Raw genomic sequence first — 26674 nt, 5'->3', positions numbered from 1 at the left:
CTGAGGGTTACGCGTATAGCGGACTAGGTCAACATGAGTTTGCTTGTTAACAGATTTGTCAGATTTGTGCAAATAACATTGTAGGGAAAATCAAGTTTTGAAATGACATAAAAAAACGCCGAAACAAGTAAGCTTAATATTAGGTCGCAGACTGTGGAAATGTAGGCCATTTTTCCAGATCAGGTAATTTTCACTAGATATTTTCACTTTTATGAAACAACAATGTAAAACTTAACCTCCTTGTCCTCGGTGGTCTACATTTCTAGAATTTTCGCCGAAAATTTTTAATAACTAAAAAAAATTCCACTGCCAGCAGTAAAAATCAGCTCCAAGCAGTTTTGGCTATTCAGCGTACAAAGAAGTTAGTTGCGAGACCTTCAAAGCCCTCTTTTTAAAAGTGACTATCTTCTGGCCGGTAGTCTACATATCTCGACAGTAAATTTTACCCACACAAAAATGTATACACTCTCGAAACTCGGCGCCTCAGCATTTTTATTTCTTCTCTCTGATGTCAGATTTTTTTAACGTACTTTAAAATTTCAGGGATAAGATTATTTAAAAAATTGTTTAAAACTTCAGTGTATAATAATAATAGGGGTGTCATATAATAGAGAAAACTCTGTAAAATTTAAAGAAAATTAAATGTGGACGAGAGCGTATTGAAATTGCCATTTTAACCTTATTGTTTTAAGATACAATATTATTTAAAAGGACATTTTCGATACCTATTCGTCCTTATGCACTAAGAATTTTACGGTTTTTAATTCTAAAAAAAAAAATCTCTTTCTCTGGATGTCCAGAATTTCTTTAATAATTGTTTATATCGTTTAAAATTCAAAATATTTTAAAAGTATATGCGACATCGCAGCGAAAAACTTAAAAGGAGTATTATATTTGGCCGCTAATTTCGTGAGAATATTGAGACGTGTATTTTGAATTGTTTTTATATACAAGGGTATATTAATTTTGTTCTCATAACGGTTGTTTGTAACAGCCAAAACGAATCGAGATAGATATAGACAAATGTATACATAAATGATCAGGTTGAAAAAAGAAATCGATTAAGCCATGTCTGTCTGTCCGTCCGTCTGTCCGTCTGTCCGTCCGTCCGTGTACACGATAACTCGAGCAAAAATTGAGATATCTCAACGAAATTTGGTATGTAGGTTTCCCTTAATCCAAGGTAGGTTGGCATTGAAAACGGGCGAAATCGGACTGTAACCACGCCCACTTCCCATATAACGGTAATTTCCAGAAATACGAAAACTGCGATATTTTAGTAACTACTGAAGATAATTCACTCAAAATTGATATTTACAGTAATTTTTAAACGAAAAATAAGAATATTATAAATTTTTGGAAAATGGGCGTAGCCACGCCCACTTATGGTTACATGTGTATATCTTGGTAAACGCTGCACCAATTTCTTCCAAACTTGGCACAGTTGTTGGCTTTGATACAGCATACTAAATGGCCGAAAAATTAAAAAATCGGACAATAACCACGCCTACATCCCATATAACGGTAATTTTCGGAAATACGAAAACTGCGATATTTTAGTAACTACTGAAGATTATTCACTCAAAATTAATATTTACAACAATTTTTAGACGACAACTAAGAGTGTTATAAATTTTCGGAAAATGGGCGGAGCCACGCCCACTTATGGTTACATGTGTATATCTCGGTAACCGCAGCACTAATTTCTTCCAAACTTGGCACAGTTGTTGGCCTTGGTACAGCATAAAAAATCGCCGAAAATTTTTAAAATCGGACGATAACCACGCCCAAATCCCATATAACGGTAATTTAGAGAAATACAAAATCTTCGATAAATCACTAAATATTGAAGCTAATTTATTCAAAATTGATGCTTGCAACAATTCTTTACCAAGAAATACGCTAATGGTAAAATTTTGGAAAAAGGTCACATATATGTATATCGGTAACCGTTCTACCAATTTGTACCAAACTCGGTGTGGTTATTGTGCTTGCCACATATAAGCAAAAGGTTGAAAATTATTGAACTCGGACTAAAATTACGGCCGCTTTTCATATAACGGTAAATTTCAGAAATGCTTAAAACTTCAATATTTCGAAATTTAAGGACACTAATTTACTCAAAATTGATACACCCCGGCTTACCATCTAGCGGTAGGTTTCGGAAAGGTGAAAAAACATATATTTAATACTTGCGCCGGGTATTTAATGTTCTGCTCCGCCCGAACTTAGACTTTTTTACTTGTTTTTTTTTGCTTTCGCCGCTCGTTGTAATACTTATGTATGGAGGGTCACATCATCACTTGTTTACTCGACACAAAGTTTTCTGATTTCTGCGCGTTGAAACATGTTTTTTTTAATTATGTATTTGCGTATGTGACTTAGGTATTTAGGTGTTATGCAGACGAATTTTGTGTTTGGCAGGCAAGATGCGAGTTTGGTACGTCATATTCTCACTTAAACTTTCGGTAAATGCTGCTCGTTGAATAAAAGTTAATATTTTTTTTACTTTCATTTCATGTTTAACAATTATTTTTTTCAATAAATGTGTAAAAATGTGCACGCAATTATAACAGTTTGGGTAACCGGTTTTTTGTTTCGACCATCTCCGCGAGTTTTCAATCCCGATCGCATGTTGGTTAACAAAGAAAAAATTAAAAAATAACAAATCTTTTGTATGAAAACCTATTATTTAAAAAAAAATAATCAAGCTACTAACAAGGAAAATCGGTATACAAATAAACAAGTTTTGAACGGGAAATGGAATGTGCAAGAAATTTTGTATGAAATAGCAATAGGTAATAATGTTACTCATAAGCCATGCCGTACATGAGCGTACTCAGATCAGTATCTACGACCCAAAATTAAGTTTACGTGTCTCGGCGTTTTTTTTTGTCATTTTAGCGTCCCTAAATTGTTATCTTACGAAAGACTTTAAATTGTTTTGGCTAGAATTGCTCATTAGTTACGTTTTACTTCGCAAACCCCTTGCAAACTGACTGCCACTTAGGATGTTGATGTTCTCATTGCCACTTTTTCGCTGATGTTAGATATCCGCAGACTTACTTATGGCGTGAAGCCCCGCTTAAAATATACATGGAAGTTTAACAATGGGAACAAATCTGGGCCCAAACATGCCGACTTTAACGAATTCGGAGCTTTTTTGCACCATCTGTGGACCAAATAAGAGGGTCAAACACCTTGATTAACTCATCTGCAAGCTCGTTTGCTGGAACCAGCCGGCTCTCAACCCTGAAAAGAAGAAAAAAGCATTTGTTAGTTATGCAAATGCTATTATAATTTTTTTTTAAGGCAGAAACTCAAGTAGTATCCAAATGAAACACAAGGGTTAAATAAGGAAAATGAGTATTAAGTAATAAGTATGAAATTTGATTTTCAATTAAAATTTTTTGTAATTGAAAATATTTATTATAAAGAGCATATTTATGCATACTTACAAATACATACTTACTTAAAATAATTCTTGTTAAATCAAATTACAAATGGCATATTAACAGGTTGCATATTTTTGTTTGCACTGAAAGTTAATTTATATTTTCCACAAGTTGTGTCACAACTTTTGATAACCCATCTGCCTCTATCTAACAGGTCATCAATTATGATTCGACACGTGGTGGCGTTTCGGTAATTACTGAAAAGGGTGACATCACAACGTCGTTCCTGCTTATACAAAATGCCGACTTGGCCGATTCGGGGAAATATTCCTGTGCACCGTCAAATGCTGATGTCGCCGCCGTACGAGTGCATGTGCTCAATGGTAAGTACTAAAAAAGTGCACAAACTACAAACATCAAAATATGTATATAGACCTTATAAATGTATGGATGTATGGATGTATGGGTATATCATGAAACGTATTGCAATATATCACTAAACGTAAATGTAGATATATTTGCACAAAATCGTACATCAGCGTAGAGCAGTTGAACGAAAAGCAAATGCAAGTGGGCTTGGAATATGTACATATATCGTAAACCATTAGGACCACCTATATTTATATATGTAAGTGTATACATGCAGTATTTTCATACGCACATTTGTACATACATACATATGTACATAGTTGCATTGAGGCATGCGAATTCAAAGCCCATGAAAGCGCTTCCATTAAGCGCGACAGTATGAGTTGGCATTGACGATTCAAACACGTCGGCATGGTTACGTTCTTTAATACTTTTAAATTTCTGAGTACAGAGAATACATATTGGTTGGTTGAAATGATGAATGGAAAATCATAAGAATGAACATGACCAATCAAAAATCATATTGTAAATGTAAACTAAGTAATTTAAGAAAAAAAAGAAACAACTTACGCGTATATATGGTATAAATTATAAACCTGGGTTAAACAAGTTGAATAACTAATGTCACGAACAAGGATCAAATCGTCGTTTAAAGTAAACAAAAGTAATTGCGCCTGCGCCACACTGGAAAAACTTACGTATGTAACGTCTAGTTTATCTCATAACCAATATACGCACGTATTGTTTTTTCCTTTATCTTTATTTTTATCTTTATCTCTATCGATAACAAAATCGATAGTAACATATCAAAATCGATAAAAATATCGATAAAAAATTTGATAGAAAATCGATAAAAACATCGAAGAAATCGATAAAAATCGATAACAGAACCGATAACAAATTCGATAAAAATATCGATAACAAAATCGATAAATATCGATAACGAAATTGATAACTAAATCGATAAAAATATCGATAACAAAATCGACAAATATCGGTAACAAATTCGATAAAAATATCGATAACGAAATCGATAAATATCGATAACAAAATCGATAAATATCGACAACACGCACGCACTCACACAACTTAATATATAACACCATTTTGTTAAAAGTACTTCAATTATGAATCGCAAATTATTTGACAAAACTTTCAACACAACTTACGTTAAACTAAAGGTAATAAAAATGCATTTCAAGCTTTAATTTGTTATTTTTTGGTTGATTCAAGATTTTTAAAAATGCCTTATCCACATGTTTGTTAGTTTTATGAAAAAAATTATTTATGCACTAAGGTTCAGTTTCTCATGGAACTTCGCAGTATTAAAAAATTATGAAATAAACAATTAATTATTATTATTATTGGAAGTCTGCAGAAGACAAGCATAGTTTTAGGACCGAAAAATATTGATTTTCACGAATTTTATACCTTCGTAAGAATTTTTTGTTCATATAGTATACATGTGAAAAATTGAGCGCTTTGAGCGACCTCTACATATTTTCTGATTTCGAAATAAAGAAAACAAGGATATTTTTTTTTATATATGTAAAAATCCTAGAAGGTTCGAGCATTAAAATGCGGACTTTACTTTTTCACGTGCATTTTTTTAACCACCCTAATCTTTGAATTAGGCAGCTCTCATTTAGATTGTTTTTAAATTGAGTAAAGTAACATAAATTCAACCGCATGACTTTCTGATAGGTTTTGTTGCTGGAAACTTGTCTCTCTTAGATCAATCGCTTTACTCAGTGACAAAAATTCGAAATTGCCCAGCTTGCGAAAACTCAAAGTCCCCATCAAATTAAAATCCATCAACTCGTTCTCCAGATGAGTGTAGAGATCAATTTGCTAATTAGAAAGTACATGCCAGGAGCTTTAGACATATGTACATGTGTGTACTATGTACGTACATATGTATGTACGTGGGAATGCCATCAATAAAATTACGCGTAGCTATCAATCGACCAACCTTTTTAAGCGGGAAACGAACAGAAGTTAGTCAGCAGAAATTTAGTGCCCGGCCAACCACTTACTGCTCATTTCAACTATCTACATGCAAACATAAATACATACCTCTGTACCTATTCAACTCGAATAAACTACACAGGTATTCGTACTTACTACTTACGTACATACATATAAACCTCGAATTATGGCCACCACATTGCCGGATAATTGGGGCAGCAAAGCAGAAAGTTGGCCACGGCGAGTGCGTCAGTTGCATTATCTGCGGATGTGCCACTCCACAAGAACAACACAAGACACACGCCAACAATGGTCACATGTTATTGCATGTAGCTACACACATTTACATACTACATACATACATAAGTATGCAATGCATGGCATGCAAGTTGTACCATGGTGTAGCAAATTCGGTATTACAGGTACACGGGCAAGCCTCTAATACCATGCTGGTGTACCTGTAAGTGGGTTGACATAATCGTGTGTATGCACACGCATGTGTGCATGTGTATGTTTGTGTTCTTGGCACATTTCAGGCGCGCATACACTTAACCGACATTTTGTAAATGAGGAAGATGACAACACTTCGCTGCGACGACCACAATGACAACAGACACTTACACACAGTGCATGCGTATGCACTATGTGTACATATGTATATTAGGGTGCCCATCGAAAATGCCTTTTTTTGGAAACATCAAGACCCTACTCCCTAATTTTATTCGTTTTTATGAAAAATATTATTGCCTATTTCCATAGATTTTTTAAAGGTCATTTAGAGGTCGCGAGCTGTCGTTTTATGTCAGAAAATACGATTTTGTAGAAAAAAAAAAATTTTCAATGGATACCCTAATATATATATATATCAACTAAAATGTATGTATGTTTACGCTTATGCACTTGAAATATGCTCGTGTAGCATAACATCCGCATAGCCGCAGTAGCAATTTAAATTTTGCAAGTGCAATGTTGGCAAACAACACCAACGTACATACAAACGTACATCGGCACTATATGCATATATATAGTATATATGTATGTATGTATGCACTTACCCACAATACTCCAACAGCTCGATTATGCAGAGCGGGCACCGCCGCATCAACAATTTTGTGCGTGACTGCTTGAGTGGTGTCCATACGTGGATATATCCATCCTTCCCCTCGCAGAATAATGCATTTGGTTGGGAGTTGCGTGCTGGCAATGCGCTTGTTGGCTGTGGTTAATGTGCACTTCCCGTATTTAGGGTTAGCAGCTCGGTAGTTATTAACGATAGTAAATATGTATGTTTTCATAAGTGTGCGGTGATCGAAATGTTCGGTTTAAAAGCAAGTTTTCAAGTATACTTTTGTGCAGTTTCTTCTACGGATTTTTAGTTTTTTCTGGTAGAATTTTTTTTTTATGAAATATAGGTTGCACAAAACATCGAATGTTGTTCTTCTGGTATCTGGTAATTTTTTAGTTAGTTTACAACAATAAAATATAATACAAAGATTTTTTAACCAGATAACCTGATAATCAGACTAGTGTGAACGCCCTCAACGTACTCGCGAAACCTGAGGCCAAATCTAGCAAACCTGTGTTTTGAATTTTAAAATATGGAATAACAATATGTGTACCAGATGAAAGAGAAAATTCTGCGAAATTTAGCAAAATTAAATGTTTGTGTGAACAAAGACGAACAGGTATTGAAAATATCCTTTTAAAGCTTCATGTTTGAATATGCTTGGAAAGTTCCCCAATAATTACTTTTGAAAAAAATAATATATATATGCATACAGTGGTGGAAATGATTATAGCCGCACCACATTTTGACAAGTTTGAATATGTTATTTTTGTTGTTATTTAATTTTGGTTATTTTTCTATAAAAATATAGTTAATTCTTTAACAAACTCCGTGTAAATCCAAGCTTCAAACTTTGTGCAATATTTAAAAAAAAATCAACAAACTTTCCTAAAACTTTCTAACTTTTTTAATTAGATTTCTTTTTTTTTTAAAACTTTTTTAAAAAGATTTCAAGATTTCAGTGGGCTACAGAACTGTATAATCAGAATCTAATTAAAAAAGTTAGAAATTTTTAAGAAAGTTTGTTGGTTTTTTTTTTAATTTAACAAAGTTTAAACTGGGATTTACACTGATTTTATTAAAGAATTAACAATATTATTATAAAAAAAAAAGATCCAAAATAAAATAACAACGAAAATAATATGTTAAAACTTGTCAAAATATGGTGTGGCTATAATTATTTCGATCACTGTATGTATATACTAAAAACCATTACGCACGATGCCAAATTCTGGAATTGGCCTTTTAATTTTATTAGTTTAGCATAAAAAAATAATCAAAAGGGAATTTCTAATACCTACATATTTGTCCTTGAAAACCAAAAAAAAAATTTGCGGAAATCTACAAAATTTTTTATTTAATTTAAGAGAAGTTTTTTTACGAAACTTAACTCTATAATTATACAATTCAAATTGTAAAATATGTGCTTTCCGTGTACGCATGGCATTTTCGGTTTTGGTATAACATAGAACATCCAAAGGTTAATCAAGGCAACCCATTAACTCAAAACTGATAAATTTGCACATTCATGATTCTGGCTTCAGATTCGTAATAGGCGACCCCGTATGCTTTTGCATACAATGTTAAAACATGTTAAAAACATTAGGGCTATTCAGGATCTTGTGCATATGATCTTGCATTTGTATATTCGGTGCATTTGTAAATTCACAGCAATCAGATGCACACGGTTGCCATGGCAGCAAGCATATAATTTGCAAATGCAATCCCAATTGCAAATCCAAGACCATTTTCACAACATCTTGAACAGCCCAATTAATTAATTTATTTTTGTGTTCGCCAGATTAGATCCGCCATTTTGAATTTTTAAAATATCGAAATATAGTGGGGTCAAATTGTATAAAAATGTCTTCGAAAAAAAATTTTTTCCCCACCTAGATTTGGACTTCAGACCACTGTGCGACAGTAAGAATTTAATAATTCTGTATTTATATATAAGAAAATATTGATTTTATTTTCAAAAATTTTGAAAGGTTTTTGCTCTTTGTATGAAAAACAGAGATATTTTACTAGAATGCCCGGCATTCGTTTAAAACCAACAAGTCTGCTATTACCCTGTCGGAAGCACCCTCTACCAAAGGGGGGAAAAAACATTTAAAAATATTTTAAAATCCATCAAATATTTAGCATTTTAATGAATAATCGCTGCACTCAGCCGAAAAAAATCTGTGTAATAAGTATGCTGTTTAATACATAATAATTTCCTTAAGTCACTTGAAAGTTAAATGCACTCTTTCTTAAACATAAGCTGCCTCAATCCTCCAATTTGGCACGCAAATTTACACAAACAGATAATTTGGGGTGAAGTAATTCAGTGCCAACTCATTTGCTTTGACGAAAATGAGCAAAATTTTCCATGATTAAAAGAAGCAAATGAAAAACATACATTTATACATTTGTACCTTACGCATATGTAGATAACTACCTACATACATAAATATGTAGCTAGTGGAGCGTAAGACCACATACATACATTCATACGCAAACAAAAAGCGATTGTCAATGAATGTTAATGCAAAAATACCTGTGTATGAATCTGTGCCGCTAAGCGGGATAATCTGTTGAAAAAGCAACAGTGGAAAAAAGCCTTGAAGAAAGCTAGCGCAAGGTGAGAAAATTACGCGAACAATGTGCGGAAATTCAGCATACCACCCGCCTCTCTTCAACACCCAGCCTCGTCCATTGTCATTGCCAGCAAGGCCGCCGTCGATTTAAAAGCAAATTAAAACTGGCAAAGCGGAAATGTGAGCCGCAACATTAGGCGTAATTTTTCACCGACATTTGTTGCTAACTACACAGCAACAGATACACAGACAGGCTGCAACAACACACACAAATAGCGCAGCAGCTACTGAAATGGAACTAACTAAAATTTTGGCCACAAAGAAACGAGTATGCCAAAATGAGTGCCTTCAGCTAATGATGATAGCTGTGACAATAATGCGACGACGACAGACACCCTTCCTGCCATGCCATGCTATGCCACTTGTCGCCGCACCATGCGCTGAGTTTCCGTTTATTTATGTGTATGTGCATGTGTGTGTTTGTGTGCATGTACATATCTCTGTGTGCTGTGCGCATTATCTTTTAGCGCCTTTTCAAACAGCCACACCGATTCGTATGCGAGAAAGATTCTATTCAATCTAACACACTGAGGCGCGTATCTATGTAGGTGTGTTTATTTGACTGTAGTATGTGCGCGTAATGGTTGCAAAGACTTAATGTGCATACATACATACATACACTTGTACATATATTCGCCCATTTTCTATCCTTTCTGTTGTGCGACACATTTGGCAGGAAATTACATTTGGACCCCTGGAAAAATTTTCGGCGACGCACATTAAGCCTTGCGACCTAGCATGCTGAGCGCATTTCCGTAGCGGACCAGCTCGCCTGCAGGCACTTTTGTCGCATTTATTCGTAAGCACAAATGCAAACTAATATAAGTATTTTAATTTGTAACGGTAAATACGAGTACGAGTGCTAATCGAACTGCAGCAATTGTGTACGTGCACACAATGGCTAATTTTGTTTTACTCTTTTTCTATATATGGAATTGTATGTGGCGGTTGTATGTGTGTGTGTGTGTGTGTGCTGGCTCGCAAAGGAGGAAGTGCCTGCAAATATTTGGCCTTGCCTTTTGTTACTATTCACCCTTATTATTCGCTTTATCAACAATGCATTTTATTGTCGCTGCCCTTAATGCGATTTTTATTTGTTTATTTTCTTAGCAAATGTGAACACGGTGGCACCTGTGCTCCCAAGCTTTTCCTGCGAAATTTGCTTTTGCTTAAATAATAACAAAGTAAATATTCAGAACGACAAATGTAAATAAAGTCATTTTATGCTTATAGAAATTAGAATATTTCGAAATGTACTTGCATATAAAAAAATGGGCTCTAGATGAGACTATCTAAAAAAAAAATTTGTTTAAAGTTATATGAGTAAGAAGGAGAGATAAATAATAAATACGGTCTTTTAATGAAAAGTTTATTGCATCTACGTGATGCTACCTGTTAGAGTAATCTTTAGAATTGAATTCTGTACAAAAATGTTCATTCCGGCTTAAGCCTAACTTCCTTCAGCGAGTTACTACCCTACCTAAATCCTATATTTTCGTGATACTCCCGTTTTTTTGTCCCTATCTCGTAAATAACAAGAAATACAAAAAAAAATTTAATTGACTTGTAGGAAATTAAATTTCGTACAAAAAATTTCCAGAACAAATAGGGGCAAACAAATAAGAATTTCATTAAGAAATTGGCTTTAGTGAACGGCACTTCCTCGCTGGTGGGAGTTAGGGTAGGAACTTTCATGCCTCCAACGTAATAGCCTCTAAAAATTTTAAATAAGAGATCATTTCTGCAACAAATTTTTTTAAATTGAGTTTGGCTGTTATTCCTTCTTGGCATAGATTTTTTGTTTTAATGTATATTAATATATTTTATTTATATATTTTTTTATATATTTTATTTATATATTTTTCTTTTAGTTTCTTTTAATTTTTAGAAAGTTTTTTCTTCCTATTAACTAATTCATTTTTTTTATTTACTCTTCTTTAAATCTTTAGATTTTATTGTTTTATAAAGAAAAATATATATGGGGAATTCTTTCTGAACGATACTATTAATTAATTATTATTTTTTATTTACTCTTCTTTAAATCTTTAGATTTTATTGCTTTATAAAGAAAAATATATATGAGGTATTCTTTCTGAACGATACCCCCACCCTGCCCATTTAACTTTTAATTGAATTTTTTTTTAAATATGTAAAATTAATGAAAAACCACAAGCTTTCTAATGCTTAGTGGCAAAATAACGTGAGGGTCAATTTCAAGGTCATCTCGAGGTCAATATGGTTTTTTTAACTCGTAACCCCCCTTTTTTAATACAGAAAGAACGGAAAATTCTAACATGTCATGTGAGGGATTCATTTGACCGTCAGGATCAATCTTCCTATTCAATATGTTTTTTCACAAAATTTACAAATGGTGAGTTCTTCAAATATAATAAATTTTGTAATCCCGGCGGAAAAACCGCAACCTTTTTTGGTGTTGCAGTCTAATGTACATATCAAGCCCTAACCGCCAAAATACCGTAAGCGACATTTTTTTCAAAATTTTCTTTTTGATGCAGAAATATTCCTCGAGCATCTAGATGCATTCCTGCATCGAAAAAAAAAATGAAAAAAATGTCGCTTATGTTATTTTGGCGGTTAGGGCTCGATGTTTATGCATGTAGTTTGTAGTGAATTTTAGTTGTATGAAAGAAATTTTGTAAGGATAAGTCAAATATACGTTTTGTTTAACACGTAAAAAATGTGAAAATTGTCTCTGTTGCGCCCTCTGGCGGATGTTTTAGGAAATATAAACTAGAAATTATGAGAAAGTAATGTAAATAGATAACCAGTGAACCAGTGGAACTACGCACGTTTGCACACACAAACACTAAGCAATAATAAGCTTATGAACTGCTGTACGGCAACATATAAAATCGTACAATATGTAATGTGACAGTTTGCTTTATAATGCAAATAATTATCACACTCATTAAGGTTGAAGTTAATTCTCAGAATTGCTGGGCCTCAGTCGAAGGCTTTGCTGCTATACGTAATTAATATATTTCTGGGTAATATGCTGGTTACACTGACTTTGTGGAATATTGCAAATTCAATTGTAATGCGAATGCGCACTCGAAGATAGTCTAAATATGTAGGAGATAAATATATGCTTGTAAGAAATCAGCAATAAGTGCAAAATTAACATGCATATATATATACATATGTATGCCATCTACTCCTACTTGCAAATTTATATTTGATCAAAGTTCTGAGGTAGAAGTTTAGCTTTTGGCTTGCTATCTTCACATCAACACTAAATTAGCTAATTACTTGTCAAAGAAGTATGGCAACGAATGAATAGTATTTCACTAGAATATGTGAGCTTATCATAAGCATGATGCAACATTATCTGCTCCTTATGTCATGGTTCATATTTCGTACAAATTTCATGCTAAAATCTTGGGAAGTTTCCAGGTAAGAAAACAATACTTTAAACTACTATAAAGTTGTGACAGTCTTTTAGGGAGTGAGCGTTAGGTACACTTATGAATCTTAACAAAGAATCAAAGAAACCAATTTTATCGGTAGAAATTTATGGTCTTATTGGTTTTCCAGATAATTTTTTAATAGGACCAATTACTACATACATTCGTTATGTAGGACCCGCACGGCTCTTCGATTGAAATACTGTTGGAGTTCTTTCAGTTTATATACCTTAATAGGTTACTAGGATACTGATTCGTTCCAGGTATCCAAAATTGTCCTTGACAAAAGAAAGACACACAGTCAAAGGCTCAGTGTTAGTTCATAAATTTTGGTGCTGTAAATTGCATTATCCGTACGTTTTAGCAAACACTGTCGACTGACCTACAAAAGGAAATCTTGCCCTAAATCAGTGCATGTTTTTTTATGAAAAAAAAAAAATGCTATGAAGTCCATTTCGATGGACCACTCGATGCGAGGCAAACAAATGCGATATAATTGCCAATACACGCACATGCGAACTTTCACACATATACACACCCACACCCACACAAGTACGCACTCTCAACAAATAACCACAAAATCAGGCAAGTACAAGTAAGCCACTTCCATCCAACAAATAACTCTTGAGCTTACTTCGTTTGGCATTTTGTTTTTCTTTCTTCTTTTTATTTATTCGCTTTACCATCAACAGTACCAAAACTGACTGCCTGCTAAAGCTTTTCTGTTGATAAGCCGAAAACATGGATCAGTCTGTGAGTCGCAAAATCTTTCTCGCATACACACATCTTATCTCTGTGTGCGATTGTTCTCGCTTTGTTGTATAAGTGGCTGTGGAGCTTCTATGTGCTGGGTTGGGTTGGGCTGGGCTGGGCTGGGCTGGGCTTGAGTAGTTGAGGCTAAGCTTAGGTGCAGATTGTGTGATTTACGAAATTGAATAAATAAAATAAATTGCTTAATTTACTGATAAATTTCTACTGTGCCAAGGAAATACACAGAAATTGCTCGTAAACGTATGCATGTTATGGGCAAACGTGAGCAAACAAATGATTTTATAAAAACACCACACACATGCCTATGAACAGGGTGCTTGAAAGAACGTTTATTTTTTTAATAATTATTTCGTTTGACTAAAACCTCCTGCGGGATCAACAATTTCATCTGCAATCTTGGTTGGATCCGATATGAAAACGGCATTAATCTGAAAAAATTTGGCTCCAAACAGAACGTAGTTACCTTCAGATGAAGTATTAGCTATCTTTCCTTCGGTCATGGTGAAGCTTGTGCTACCCATCGCTATTTAAACTTGACAGCGTGGTTGTTGTTGTCAATTCTATACATGTATTTGCTTTATTGTATAGTTTTAGGTAGGCTCTTGCTAGCGGCACTTGATAGTAGTAGGGTCAATAGGGAAAATGAATTAGCAACATAAGTTTATGGGATGTGCATAGCTCAGTGGTTTACGCTTCTGACTTTGCACATCGATGACGAGGGTTCGATCCCTGCTGAAGTCTAGAAAAAGTAGTATGATGAGGAGATGTGGTAATCTTCGAAATAGCTGCTATAACTGCTACCACTTACACTTTGTTGCTTTTTCCATTTTTCCTAATAAACCCAATCGTGGGCGTTACATAGCCTTCTTATATTCCAAATTTCTTAAGGCATTCTGCGTTCACCTGTTCGTTAATTGTACTTCTCGCATAATACCCACTGAGTGCGCATAATTGTTTCGGTCCAACCAAAACAGACGATGAGTCTTCCATTGCAAATTCATCGGCGACCTCCCATCCTTCGATCCCGTAGCGATCTGGTACCCAGCGCTGCGTTAAGAGATTTCTTGCTGAAAAAAGTTGAGTGCAAACACTCCTTAACAACTTTGATGGAAATTTAACTTGAAATTTCTGACGAAACAGATTTATTTAAGCATGGAGCTGAAAGGCCAAAAACTTTTTAGGTGGAAAAAATGCGAGTTATCAGGCAAAAATGTGATCGTCAAATATTTCGAAATGTTTGATCATTTCCATTTTAGCAGTAAGTATGTAATGGATTTCTTTATACAAATAATTTAAAGTTTTCAAACCTTAAATACGTAAAAACGAATGAAATTCTATCCAAGCACTGACCCCAGTCACTTCACACTTAATTAATTCGCACCCTGTACTACGAATAAGAATTTTTGAGTTTCACCAAGTCGACTTTATTTTAACACAAACAAATTGCGACCACACTGCTCAATATGTATAGGTATGCATACACGCATATACGTATTAACATAATCGCATGCTATCGAGAAAAGGTACACATATGTCTACAGCAGCTTAAGAGTCCGTTTGCCCAAAAGTCGAATGCGTGCTCTTAGATTTATTTGAATTGTATACCACCACAGCGCCACAACAGCACATGACCTTACGCATCGAGTCGTAGCCAAAAATACCGCAAAGCAACCGGCTTCTCTACCTTTATCATTCATCACTTCACACTTACGAACACACTTACATACATAGAAAGACGCATCGTGTGGTAGACATACCCTTTTTATTCTCACATGAACCACCACATATAGTTAGTTGGCTATGCGAATAGTATAGCACGTGGTCAGGTTATGGCTGCGGTGTCAGCTCCACTAATCCACTAACACACTAGTGCTATTTTTGTGTGCTCCGCACAATTCACAATTCACCATTCATCTACATACTACCAACTAATTTTGTTCGGCTGTTCTTTCACTTTCACCTAGAGATGTGTATGGGGCGTTCCATACCAAAACGGGCAGGGTAAACACTCCATGTGTTTGATTTTTTTTTTCAAATTTTTAGGGTTGATGCATAAACATAAATAATAAATAAATATGAAATTCAAGTTTGATTAATACGTTTTTACAAAATTTACAGCGCAAAAACAAAAACAAATTGATTTAATAGATTTCCAAATATCTCGAGAACGGGGTTAGGAAAAAATTAAAAAAAAAAAATCACACATACACATCAAAATTCTCTATGAAGAGAAATATTTATTTTAATTTTTTTTTTCTTGAGAAATTTTTCACATACAAATTTTTTGATAATAAACACAAGTTTTTGAAAATATGCCATCTAAAAAAATTTAAAAAAAAATCACAATGGTAGCTCTCTACAATAATTTGAGTTAGGATTTTTTTTTTTACTCTGAAGTTGAGTAAAATGAGTACATTACAAATTTACAAGTTTTTTAAATTTTTTTTTAGAGTTTTTTCGGGTATGCAGTTTTGTAGCCCATTAAATTTTAGTTCAACAAAATGCAAGTTATGAGCTACTGCAAAATTTCGTTGATTTTCAATATTTTTATGCTGACGGCTTTTCCACTTTTTTCTTATGGAAGAAAATGCGCAAAACCGTTTTCACAGAAAATTTAAAAAAAAATAACGCTGGTTTTGCAATCGCTAAAATTTAATGGGCTACAAAACTGCATACTCAAAGAAATTAAAAAAATTTTAAATTTGTAATGTACTCATTTTGCTCGATATCGGTGTAAAAAAAAATCATAACTCAAATTATTTTAGAGTGCACCCGTAACACTATACTTAAATATTGCGAAATACTCAGCGCTACCATTGCGCTTTTTTTAATTTTTTTGAGATGGCATTTTTATAAAAATGAATTTTTTTGATCAAAAAATTTGTTTGTGAAAATTTTTTAAATATTTCTTTTCATAGAGAATTTTGATTTGTGTGTGTGATTTTTTCAAATTTTTTCTTCGCCCCCCAGCCAGCAAAATCATCGTAAACAAACTCGTAATTGGATATTTTCTCGAAGAAAAACCGGATTAAAAATCGTTTACGACTCTTTTTCGAGCACTTTTTCGCATAAAAATGTGTAGCCGAACAGAGTAGACGTGCTTTTTGGACGCTGTAATATTTTCCTAACTCCTACACTTCCACAGACTAATATATTCTGAAAAGTTGTCTACACGGTGAACTAGCGTAGTCTCGATCAAAAGTTGATTCAAAGTTATTAGTCCACGTTAATTTATCAAATCAATTTAATAAATAATAAATTGTGTAATATGAGTCCCGGCACGATGACAACAAGAAAGGCAGCAAAGCAAACGATCTCGTCTCCGCTTCATACATCAAACCCGATTAGCAAACCTGGAGAAACCAGCAATTCACCAACGACTAACTGGCTTGCCCGTCTGGAAGCTAAGATGGACTCGCAAAAGGAGAACATCATTGAACAGCTAACCGCACGAATGAGTGAACTAGAAGAACGTGTTATGCAGAGAATTGGTGAGTTGACTGCCGACTTCGCTAATTTAAAACAAAGTGTTCGAGAAGTTGAGCTCCGCGTTGCAAAAATAGAGCACGAATTTGACAAAAGCAAGCAGCTTAGCGGCGATGCTCAAATACTGTCGCTGAGAGAGCAACTTAACGATTGCGAAAACGCACTCATTTCAAATGATTTTATTTTGAGTGGTATCCCACATGCCAAAGACGAGAACTTGAGTGAAACATTCTCGAAGCTATGTAATGCGGTAACGACTGATTCTCTTCCAGTTGGAAAAATTTTTCGGCTTAATAGAAGCAACAACAACAAACCTGCACCAATTATTGTAAAACTGGGAAATTCAGGTGATCGCTCTTCACTTTTCCGTGCTGTAGCTCGTTTCTGCAAAAGCAAGAGAAGACCGCTTACTCTCCGGGACATTGGACACGATGCAGAGGGTAAAATATTTATGCATGAGTGTTTGACAAAACAAAATCGTGAACTCATGAAGTTTGCTTATGAGCTGAAAAACCAAAAGCGACTCTTGAATGTGTTCTCCAAACGTGGGCAAGTCCACGTAAGATGTCACCCAAAAGACCAGGCAACTGTTGTAAAATCCAAAGATGATGTTAGCAGAATTGCAGCGCAAAACAACAACTTGCAAAAAAACACATAATGATTCACACTTTAGTTATTAAGTTCATTAAGTTTTCTTTTATTTTCCATAATTTCTCATCTCTTACTCATTTTGTTTTATTTTCGCCTGCACCCAACAGATCTCTTAGTTATACCTTCCCCGCAAGTTTGCTTTCGCTCGCTTCTAAAATGCTTTTATGGATTGTGCAAAATAATGTACAATAAAGTTTTAAGTCAGGGAGGCATCAAAGACAACACATTTAATATGGTCAGAATACTAAGCAAACAAAAGAAAGGTCTGAAAATATGTCATATCAACGCACAAAGCTTAGTTAAAAAAATTGACGAATTCAGATACATTTTTGAACTTTCCGATGTTGATGTGGTGTGTGTTTCCGAGACCTGGTTCTCAGCTTGCCATAGCGATGACTTCTTCAGTGTCAGTGGGTATAAATTACTTCGGCACGACAGGAATGGTCATGGTGGTGGCGTTGCTCTTTACATAAAAAATGGGCAGTCATATAAATTAAATAGTGTTTCTCCAATTACCAACGCCATTGAATATATCTTTGTGGAGATCGTAACAAACTCGGACAAGATTCTTATAGGCTGTGTCTATAGGCCAAATAAAACAATAGACTACTCACCTTTCATTGAGTTTCTGGAAGACCTAACAGTATCGCACAGAAATATAGTCATATCTGGAGACTTTAATTGTGACTTACTTCGCAATAATACTTTTACACTAGATATGCAAAACCTTGGCCTTTTCGCCGTAAACACACTGAACCCTACACATTTTACCCAAACAAACAGTACGCTCCTCGATATATTCCTTGTTAATGATTTGTCTAACGTCCTCTTCTATGATCAATTATCTGCGCCTAGTTTTTCAAAACACGACTTAATTTTCCTTATTTATGATTTCGACGTAAGAAATCTTAGGCGAAACTCGTATTCATATCGTGACTTTAATCGGATCTGTTATAATCAACTTGAGAGGTCGGTCGACGCCATTGATTGGGGTTTAGTACGCGATTTGACATCGACTGATGATCAAGTAAACTTTCTACAACGCCAAATTAACACACTTTTTAACAGATATGTCCCACTTGTTCAAAGGTCGCAAACACATACGAACCGTCCCTGGTTTAATCAAGATATTAAAAGACTTATAAATCAGCGTAACTCAGCATATAACAAATGGAAGCTCTTTAAAACAGATGCCTTCTTCACCGATTACCAAATACTGAAGAGGGAGGCCATTAGGGCCATACGAATACAAAAGAGAAAATATTATGAACACAGATTCAGTGTAGCAGTCGGTTCCAACCAAACGTGGAAACAGATTCGAGAGATAGGTATAGGCAAAAAAGTAAATACGGCAACCGTTGATGTAGATGTTAATGTGCTTAATCAAAAATTTACTAAGCCAAGCAAAAGAAATATCAGCTACGATGACTATAGTTCCCGCCCTCATAACAAGTTAAAACAATTCAATTTTGTCTGTGTTGATGATTGCGACGTAGTTCAGTCAATACTTGCCATTAAATCTAATGCTGTAGGGCTGGATGGTATTCACCCCAAGTTCCTTAAATGTATTCTGCCAAAAATTTTGCCGCATCTAACCTACACACTGAATGTAATCCTAACCAAATCGGAGTTTCCTAGCTGCTGGAAGAAGGCCAAAATAATTCCGATCCGTAAGCCAAATGGCGAGTATAGACCGATAGCCATCCTACCGTTTCTATCCAAGGTGCTGGAGCACCTGATGTATAAGCAAATACATTATTTTTTAAAAAAACATTCTTTAGTGAGCGAATACCAGTCTGGTTTCAGGGAAAATCGAGGTTGTATCACGGCACTACTGAATTTCACCGACGATATTAGGCAAAAACTGGATGAGAACTACGTGACCTTTCTCACCCTTCTGGATCACTCTAAAGCATTTGATACCGTGGACCATCGCTTATTGTGCTTAAAACTTGCAAATCTTTTCAACTTCTCGACCTCAGCGTCAAACTTAATACACTCGTATATGTCTCATAGGTCGCAAGCAGTATGCGCGGGTAATTCTTTATCTTGCCTGGCTCCTGTAGTGCAAGGTGTACCGCAAGGTTCCGTTCTTGGTCCTTTATTATTTATTTTATACATAAACGATCTACCTAAAGTACTTGAGCATTGTAGGATTCATGTGTATGCTGATGACGTGCAGCTGTACCTCAGCTGTCCACCTGACGCCATTAATACTTGCATCAGAAATCTTAATTATGATTTAGACCATGTCAATGGTTGGGCTTCTAAGAATGGACTGGTCATAAACCCCAGCAAATCACAATGCATTGTTATACATAAGAAAAACTTTCGGCTCGACAGCTTTGACAATGTTACGCTGAATAACTCTACAATACGATACGTTGACTCCGCCAAAAACCTTGGTATAATTTTCAACAGGACTCTAACCTGGAACAACCACATCTATGGAGCGATCGGGAAAGTTTATGGTATGCTGCGGTCCTTATGGGCCACTCAATATTTTACCCCAATTAAAATCCGCCTACTTCTTGTTAAAAGTTACCTGATACCGACACTCTTATATGGTTCAGAATTGTTTGCTAAGTGTGATAGTGTATGCAATAAGAAGCTTAATTTACTGTATAACAATATTTCCCGGTATATATATGGCATTAGAAAGCGTGATCATATTTCGAATTTTGCCACAAAGATTTGTTCAATCTCGTTTAATGATCTATTGAAGGTGAGGTGTCTCGTAATGCTGCATAAAATTCTAGTCACGAATGAACCGCAGTATCTAAAGTGCCGATTACACTATATCCGGTCAACTAGATCTTCACAGCTGTTACACTCGAAATACAACACCTCAATATCCGAGCGGCAATTCTTTGTCCACGCTATTCGTCTTTGGAATGGCCTCCCATCCGCATTGAGACTTATCAAAAGCACTGTGCATTTTAAAAGCGAGCTCTACAAATTTTATGCCTAATGAAATATAGATATGTATAACTAATCGTTCCTTCTGCTGTTTTTCCTTATTACTCTATTCTTTCTATCTCTCGTTTTCCTATCTAAAATAAAGGTAGATATAAGATGCAAATATTTTCACTAGATTTAAATTACTTTTTATGTAATTCTAATTGTGTCAGCGCTGAAATATAGCCAACGGCTGTTGCGTTGAAGCTTAAAAATAAATAAATTGTTCATCGCCTACGAACAGTCGTAAACGGATCGAAAAAGCATTCGTATGCGAATATTTTTACGTCCGTTTTTTAATTGTTAACGAGTCTCGTAAACGATTAATTTACGTTAAAAAGGCGTTTTTTTACACTGCTTTATCTACTGTTTTTAATTAATTCAAATTATTGTAGTTCTTTTATTGAATGGAATTATAATTAATAAATATTTATAGTGCCGGATCAAAGTATTGGCACAGAGAATTTTTCGCAATGTATGCAAAGTTTTTTACTTGAATTTCTTTTCGCACATGTATGTATGTTCTTCCATGCAAATTATGTGCGACATTTTTTTTTTGTATGGAAGAAACTGCGTATAAAAAATTGCCAAAAAACAAAGAGGTTTTCTAGCTATTCAAGCGAGCACTTTATTATACTAAAATTAAATGGGCTATAAAACTGCATACTTAGAATTTTACTAAAAAATCTGATTTGAAAGTAGAACTTCATACTAACTATATTTTTATAAAAAACAATTAGAGAAGAAATCAGAATAAAAACTTTGCATTCATGGCGAAAAATTCTCTGTGCCAATATTTTTTCCCAGCACTGTATATGTGAAGATATTTCCAGATAAATAAATATTAACAAACTATCTATTAACAAATTAACAATTAAATAAAAGGGGTTTAATATATATTATAAGGTAAATGAATTTATTTTTTATCTTTTTGCCGATAGGCTGCCAATTTTTTTGCCGGTCGTGTGCATATCGGAAGTGCTTCTTTGAAACAGAAATAAGAACTTCATCGTCGGAGTTAAATTTTTGATGAAAAGCACCTAAGAAAATAAAGTGAAAGATTAAACTCCATTGGAAATCGGAAAATTTAATTAAGTAAAAAGTGGTAATAAATAATATTATTATCCGTACTTCTTATTGCCGCAGTCGTTGCCAAACCAACAGCGCTATAGGGGAATTAAACGTTAAAATCCTTTAGTGTTGCTCCGCGCAGCCTGTGAAAGAATTGCTCGAAGAAACTCGTTAAATTAATTTGTATTTTTGAATTACATATGTAGTAGCTACTTACAAGAAGTTTAATTATAAAAGAAAGTGGTAGGTCGTCCTTTGCGTTTGCACCAGTCTGCCAATAAATCACATACTTAACAATTTTCTTAAATTGAATATTTAAAAAACTACTTACTTATAAAATATTGTGATTGAAGAAAAATTGTCAACAAAACTAAAATTTTTTCTTGTGCTGACAAATTACTACAAGCCTCTTTCTATTATATTTTTTTGTTTTATCGTTTACGAGCTTTTCTCTAACTTTTTGGCGATACGAGAATCCCTCGTAAAACATAATGTTCGTAAAATCTACGTTTTCTTGCTGGCTGGGCCGTTCTTGTGATATTTGGAAAAATATTAAATCGATTTGTTTTTGTTTTTGCGCCATAAAGTTTTTAAAAATTTATTAATCAAGCTCAAATTTCATATTTATTTATTTATTATTTATGTTTATGCATCAACACTTAAAATTTGAAAAAAATCAAACACATTAAGTGTGAACTTGGTCCGTTTTGGTATGGAACACCCCATATACATATGTATCTACAAACATTGCTCATTTGTCCTCAGTGAGGTCGCACATCTGTGCACTTTTATGAATCTGCGCGATGGTTGAGGGTCAACCGATTTGGGTTAATTTGCTTAAGCTCCCAATGTTATATTGCCACAGTGTGCAACGAGGTGTTGTTCTTTTGGTTACACACGCACACATACACACGCAGTTGTTGCTGCTCCTTGCTTGCTGCTTGCGTACACCGTCTGGCCCACGTTTGTATTTGTTGTAGCATATCCAAACTGTTGTAGTTTGTGATTAACTTGGCTCAATAAGCGCATGCATAAATAGGTCGAAATGCCTAAATATATGTAAATACCAAAAAATACGTATGTTTGTATGTACTGTGTTCAATACAGATTTTTTGGTAATTTTTCCGAATAAAATTTAATGAACTGTAGGAAAAAGTAAGCACAAAACTACATGCCTACACACATAAACCAGGAGCTCGTTGAAGTTAACTATGTTAAAATCTTCTTCTTGATTGGCCAAAATCACCCTCCCAATTATAATAGCTACTCGCCAACTTACATACATATTTATGTACCTGGAGCGCCTGTTTAATGTATTGGAAAAAGGATAAACACATTGCCCTCTTGGCCAAGCATGAACTAAGCGGTCAGCAAGCACAGACGCACACATACATGTATATCTACATACTCATAATCTGTATATTCTCACATACCGATTTACATTCCAAAGTTTGGCAGCATTCCTGCAGCTGCAGCTGTGTTGGCTTAGCAGGCAATCACCTCCCTCTGTCTCGGAAAAAAATCCAATTAATTATACTCAATGCACGTTCAAAGTGGAATTGTTTGCTTGCCCTTTTCGATTACTTTCAAATACACTTGCACTTTCATGCACATAAACACATACACCAGTTGCCGTAAATAAGACCGTTTTCACAACCACTTACATGCATACAAACATATGTATGTATAGGAAGAAGCATTTTTTTTTGAGTGTGTATGTATGTATGCATAAATAAGCACCTAATTTGCTGCTTTAAGTTTTTTTTTTACTTTATCGCTGAATTGAATCAAATTTCCATTTTTACATCTTATTTCTTTATGCATTAAATTTATCAAAGACTGCCTTTGTGAACAATTGATTTCAGCAATTACATTTGTTTCAGATAACTTAAAAGATTTGCGATATTTGAAGGGATACATTGTTGCAGCTCGTGGATTAACTTTTTATGGCGCTTTACTTTTTTTTTTAATTTCGTTTGGGGATTTGCCTGATTTGCTATTATTGCTTTTCCTTGAGTTAGGAATTTAGGTTTCATATTAAAGTGTGTGTGGAAAAAATTTAAAAATAATAAGATTTTTTTTTTTTAATTTTACTTAGTTCGGAATACCGACGAAAAAAACATAAAAAACTTTTTTAGTTATCTGATAGATGCAATCTATACTGTAATAAAGCTGTGAAAATTTCTTTAAAATAATGATCGAAAATAATGCTGGAATGTCACAGGGTACATTTGGAGCCTTTTTGGAATTTTTGTCCGTCTGTTTGTACTCACTAATCGCTGAAACTGCTGAATGGATTTTCATGGAGCAGGATTTCAGACAGGGCAGTGTGGCATCTAACTAAAACTTTAACAACTCAATAAATTTTGATAAGTGGAGAAATTTAAGGCGTTTATTTGTCTACCAAAAAAAAATTTGTTCATTTGCTTTGCAACTGAAATTTTCGAAGTCAGCCAAGGAAATACTAATTTCCTTTTTAAATATTTGTACTAGTTAGAGGATTTATTAGACTAACACTGAAATCATATCCATCTTTTCCCCTGCTGATGTTGAAACAAAGTAAAAAGCTCATACTGCGTATAAACTTATGAGTGTGTACTATGAAATTTCATTTTTGATTTTATGCATACTAAATAAGTAACCTTCAACATTGAAATTCTCTTAAAAATCGCATATAATGCCTTTCGTCTTCTTTCTATTTTAGTTATTTAACGGTACATGTAAATTTAGTTATTTTTTTGTTTTAGCAAATATAAATTTTTGTATTTAAATATGTAAATAACAAGTAAACCGTAAATGATTTCAATATTTTTGGTCTTTAAAAAAGTTAAGTTTTATAGAATTTTATTCAACATAAATCTTTGCCAATAAGTAGTTTTTTTCTATTTTAATTTGGCTGGGCTATGAGCATACTAGAATGTTGCATTTTAAGCAGCCAGAAATGTATTTCAAAATACAGAAAATATATTTCATAACTAAGGTAATTGCATCCAAACCGAATGAAATGAAATGGGTCTCTGAGCGACACAAATGTTTTTGTCTGTTTGGGTCAAAGAATGATCCAAAGGGCAATTAATGTATATTATAAGTTTTCCTGCTAAATGAAAATAGTAAAAATACAATCCAATAATTTTTTTTTATAATAATTTTGAAATTCATGCTCTGCGCAGAGAGGAAGAAAATTTTGAAGTTAGGTCTCAAAACGACCCAAAGGCAGTTTGAGGGTTAACTCTTTAAAATATCGCCAAGTAATGACTTGTTTTGCTTGCAAGCGCTAAAAACATCACCAACACGCGAGCAAGTTGCAACGAATTCTTTGTTGAACCCAGCCGGCTTCCTTGAATCGAAGCGTTCGATTCCAATTAACAAATGCGGGAAACAACAAAACTTTAAGCAAAGTAGCTTCGGGTCTGTACTTTTAAAGTTCACTTCTAGTCCCACTACTACAGGTGGCGGATATATCTTAGGAACAAATACTGATTGGTGTACATTGCGTATACGTAATACTTAAACTCGTATTTTCTAGCAATTAGTTGCCTTTACTGCGTATACGTGAAGTTTTTGTTCTGCTTACTTTAATAATACAGTATTTACATGCATGAGCTAATCTTTTTGGTGTTTCTAGAGATGATTTCTCGAAAACTACCGGTTCTTGCGGCAAAAGATTTTAATTTTAATTTACTAAGAATATCAAGTTCCACTTCCAAGTGGCGTTCTAAAAATACTTTGATCAAATTTCTACGGACGCCTAAACAATTGTTTTATTTAAACAAAAAAAATTTATATAATAATGTTTATATGAAAAAATTGGCGATAGCTGCCAGTATCTTCAGCACACTTAGATTATATAAACTAAATACCACTGTCCCTTGCTTGGGCAAGTATTCATTATAAAAATTAATTTGGAACCGCGTACTAGCTACATTCATGCATACAAATTCTATGTAATGGCTCCTTTAAAGTAACGTTAATAGGAACTCCCCAAATGTCTTTTGGATTACCCATTTGATATACAGTGCGCTTAAGATTTTTTTTTTAAATCCATTAGACACAGTATTTAATTTGAGTAAATGATTGATTGATTGATTTTATTTGATTTAGCCATTAAATCACGCAGCTGATAGTCAAAAATGAAATGAAAATAAATACATAATCCACTAATGACACTCAGATGCACTAAAATTCGCAGTTGAATTCGAAAAGTCATAAATTATGTTTACCTTTCCTTTTAACTTAAACTTTTTTTGTATGATTTTCATGAATTCGTCTTTCAGCTGTTTACTTATACGCAGAAGTATATACATATTTACTTTCTCTAAAGAGTGTAGAAGCTTCACTTGACAAATACACTTCAGTTGCAAAAAAATCTCCAACTGGAATAAATAGTAGAAAAAGTATATGCTGATATATATCAATACCAGGGTTATCAAAATTTTGTATAGGCAACACTTTATTTTGCGCTGCGTTTAAAACAAAGACATCCACCAAAATTTTAAAATTTTAAAAAGGGCTTGGGAAATTTTATTTGTTATTTTTATTTTTAAAAGTTCACAAAAAAAAAAATTGCTTTGTTCAGCTTTAACTCAGCGAGTCTATGAGTTTATATGAACAATTTTTAGTGAACTGACTTAGAGCTGGTCAAAGTCAAAAAGTTGGTAGAATTTTTTCGATTTTTTTTTAAATTTAATTCAAGTGGGTCAAAGTCACAATTTTGTGGAATTTTTGAAGTTTGTATTTCATTATTTTTTTTCCAACCCCGGGAGCGCCACGTAAATTTTGTTGATTTTTAAATTTCCTTGGATATCTTTATTTTGTACTTAAAACGAAATAAATGAGTGCGCCATGATGCTGATATTTTGCAAAGCACCCTAA

At 34.1% G+C, this 26674-nt stretch overlaps 1 protein-coding gene across 1 annotated transcript in view; it reads left to right on the top strand.

Moving 5' to 3' along the window:
• Window positions 1-3789, top strand: part of LOC118746943 (kin of IRRE-like protein 3) — a 74882-nt gene extending 71093 nt beyond the window's left edge. The window contains exon 4 of the mRNA XM_036480935.1: window positions 3610-3789. Coding sequence (XP_036336828.1) covers window positions 3610-3789 — 180 coding nt within the window. The remainder of the gene's footprint in view (window positions 1-3609) is intronic.
• Window positions 3790-26674: the final 22885 nt, after the last annotated feature.

Source organism: Rhagoletis pomonella, unplaced genomic scaffold, assembly GCF_013731165.1.
Source record: "Rhagoletis pomonella isolate Grant_MI unplaced genomic scaffold, Rhpom_1.0 Rhpom_scaffold_00011, whole genome shotgun sequence".
In the NCBI taxonomy this organism is placed as follows: Eukaryota; Metazoa; Arthropoda; class Insecta; order Diptera; family Tephritidae; genus Rhagoletis; species Rhagoletis pomonella.
The sequence above is the reverse complement of the archived record's forward strand: the minus strand, read 5'-3'. Positions and strand labels throughout refer to the sequence as shown.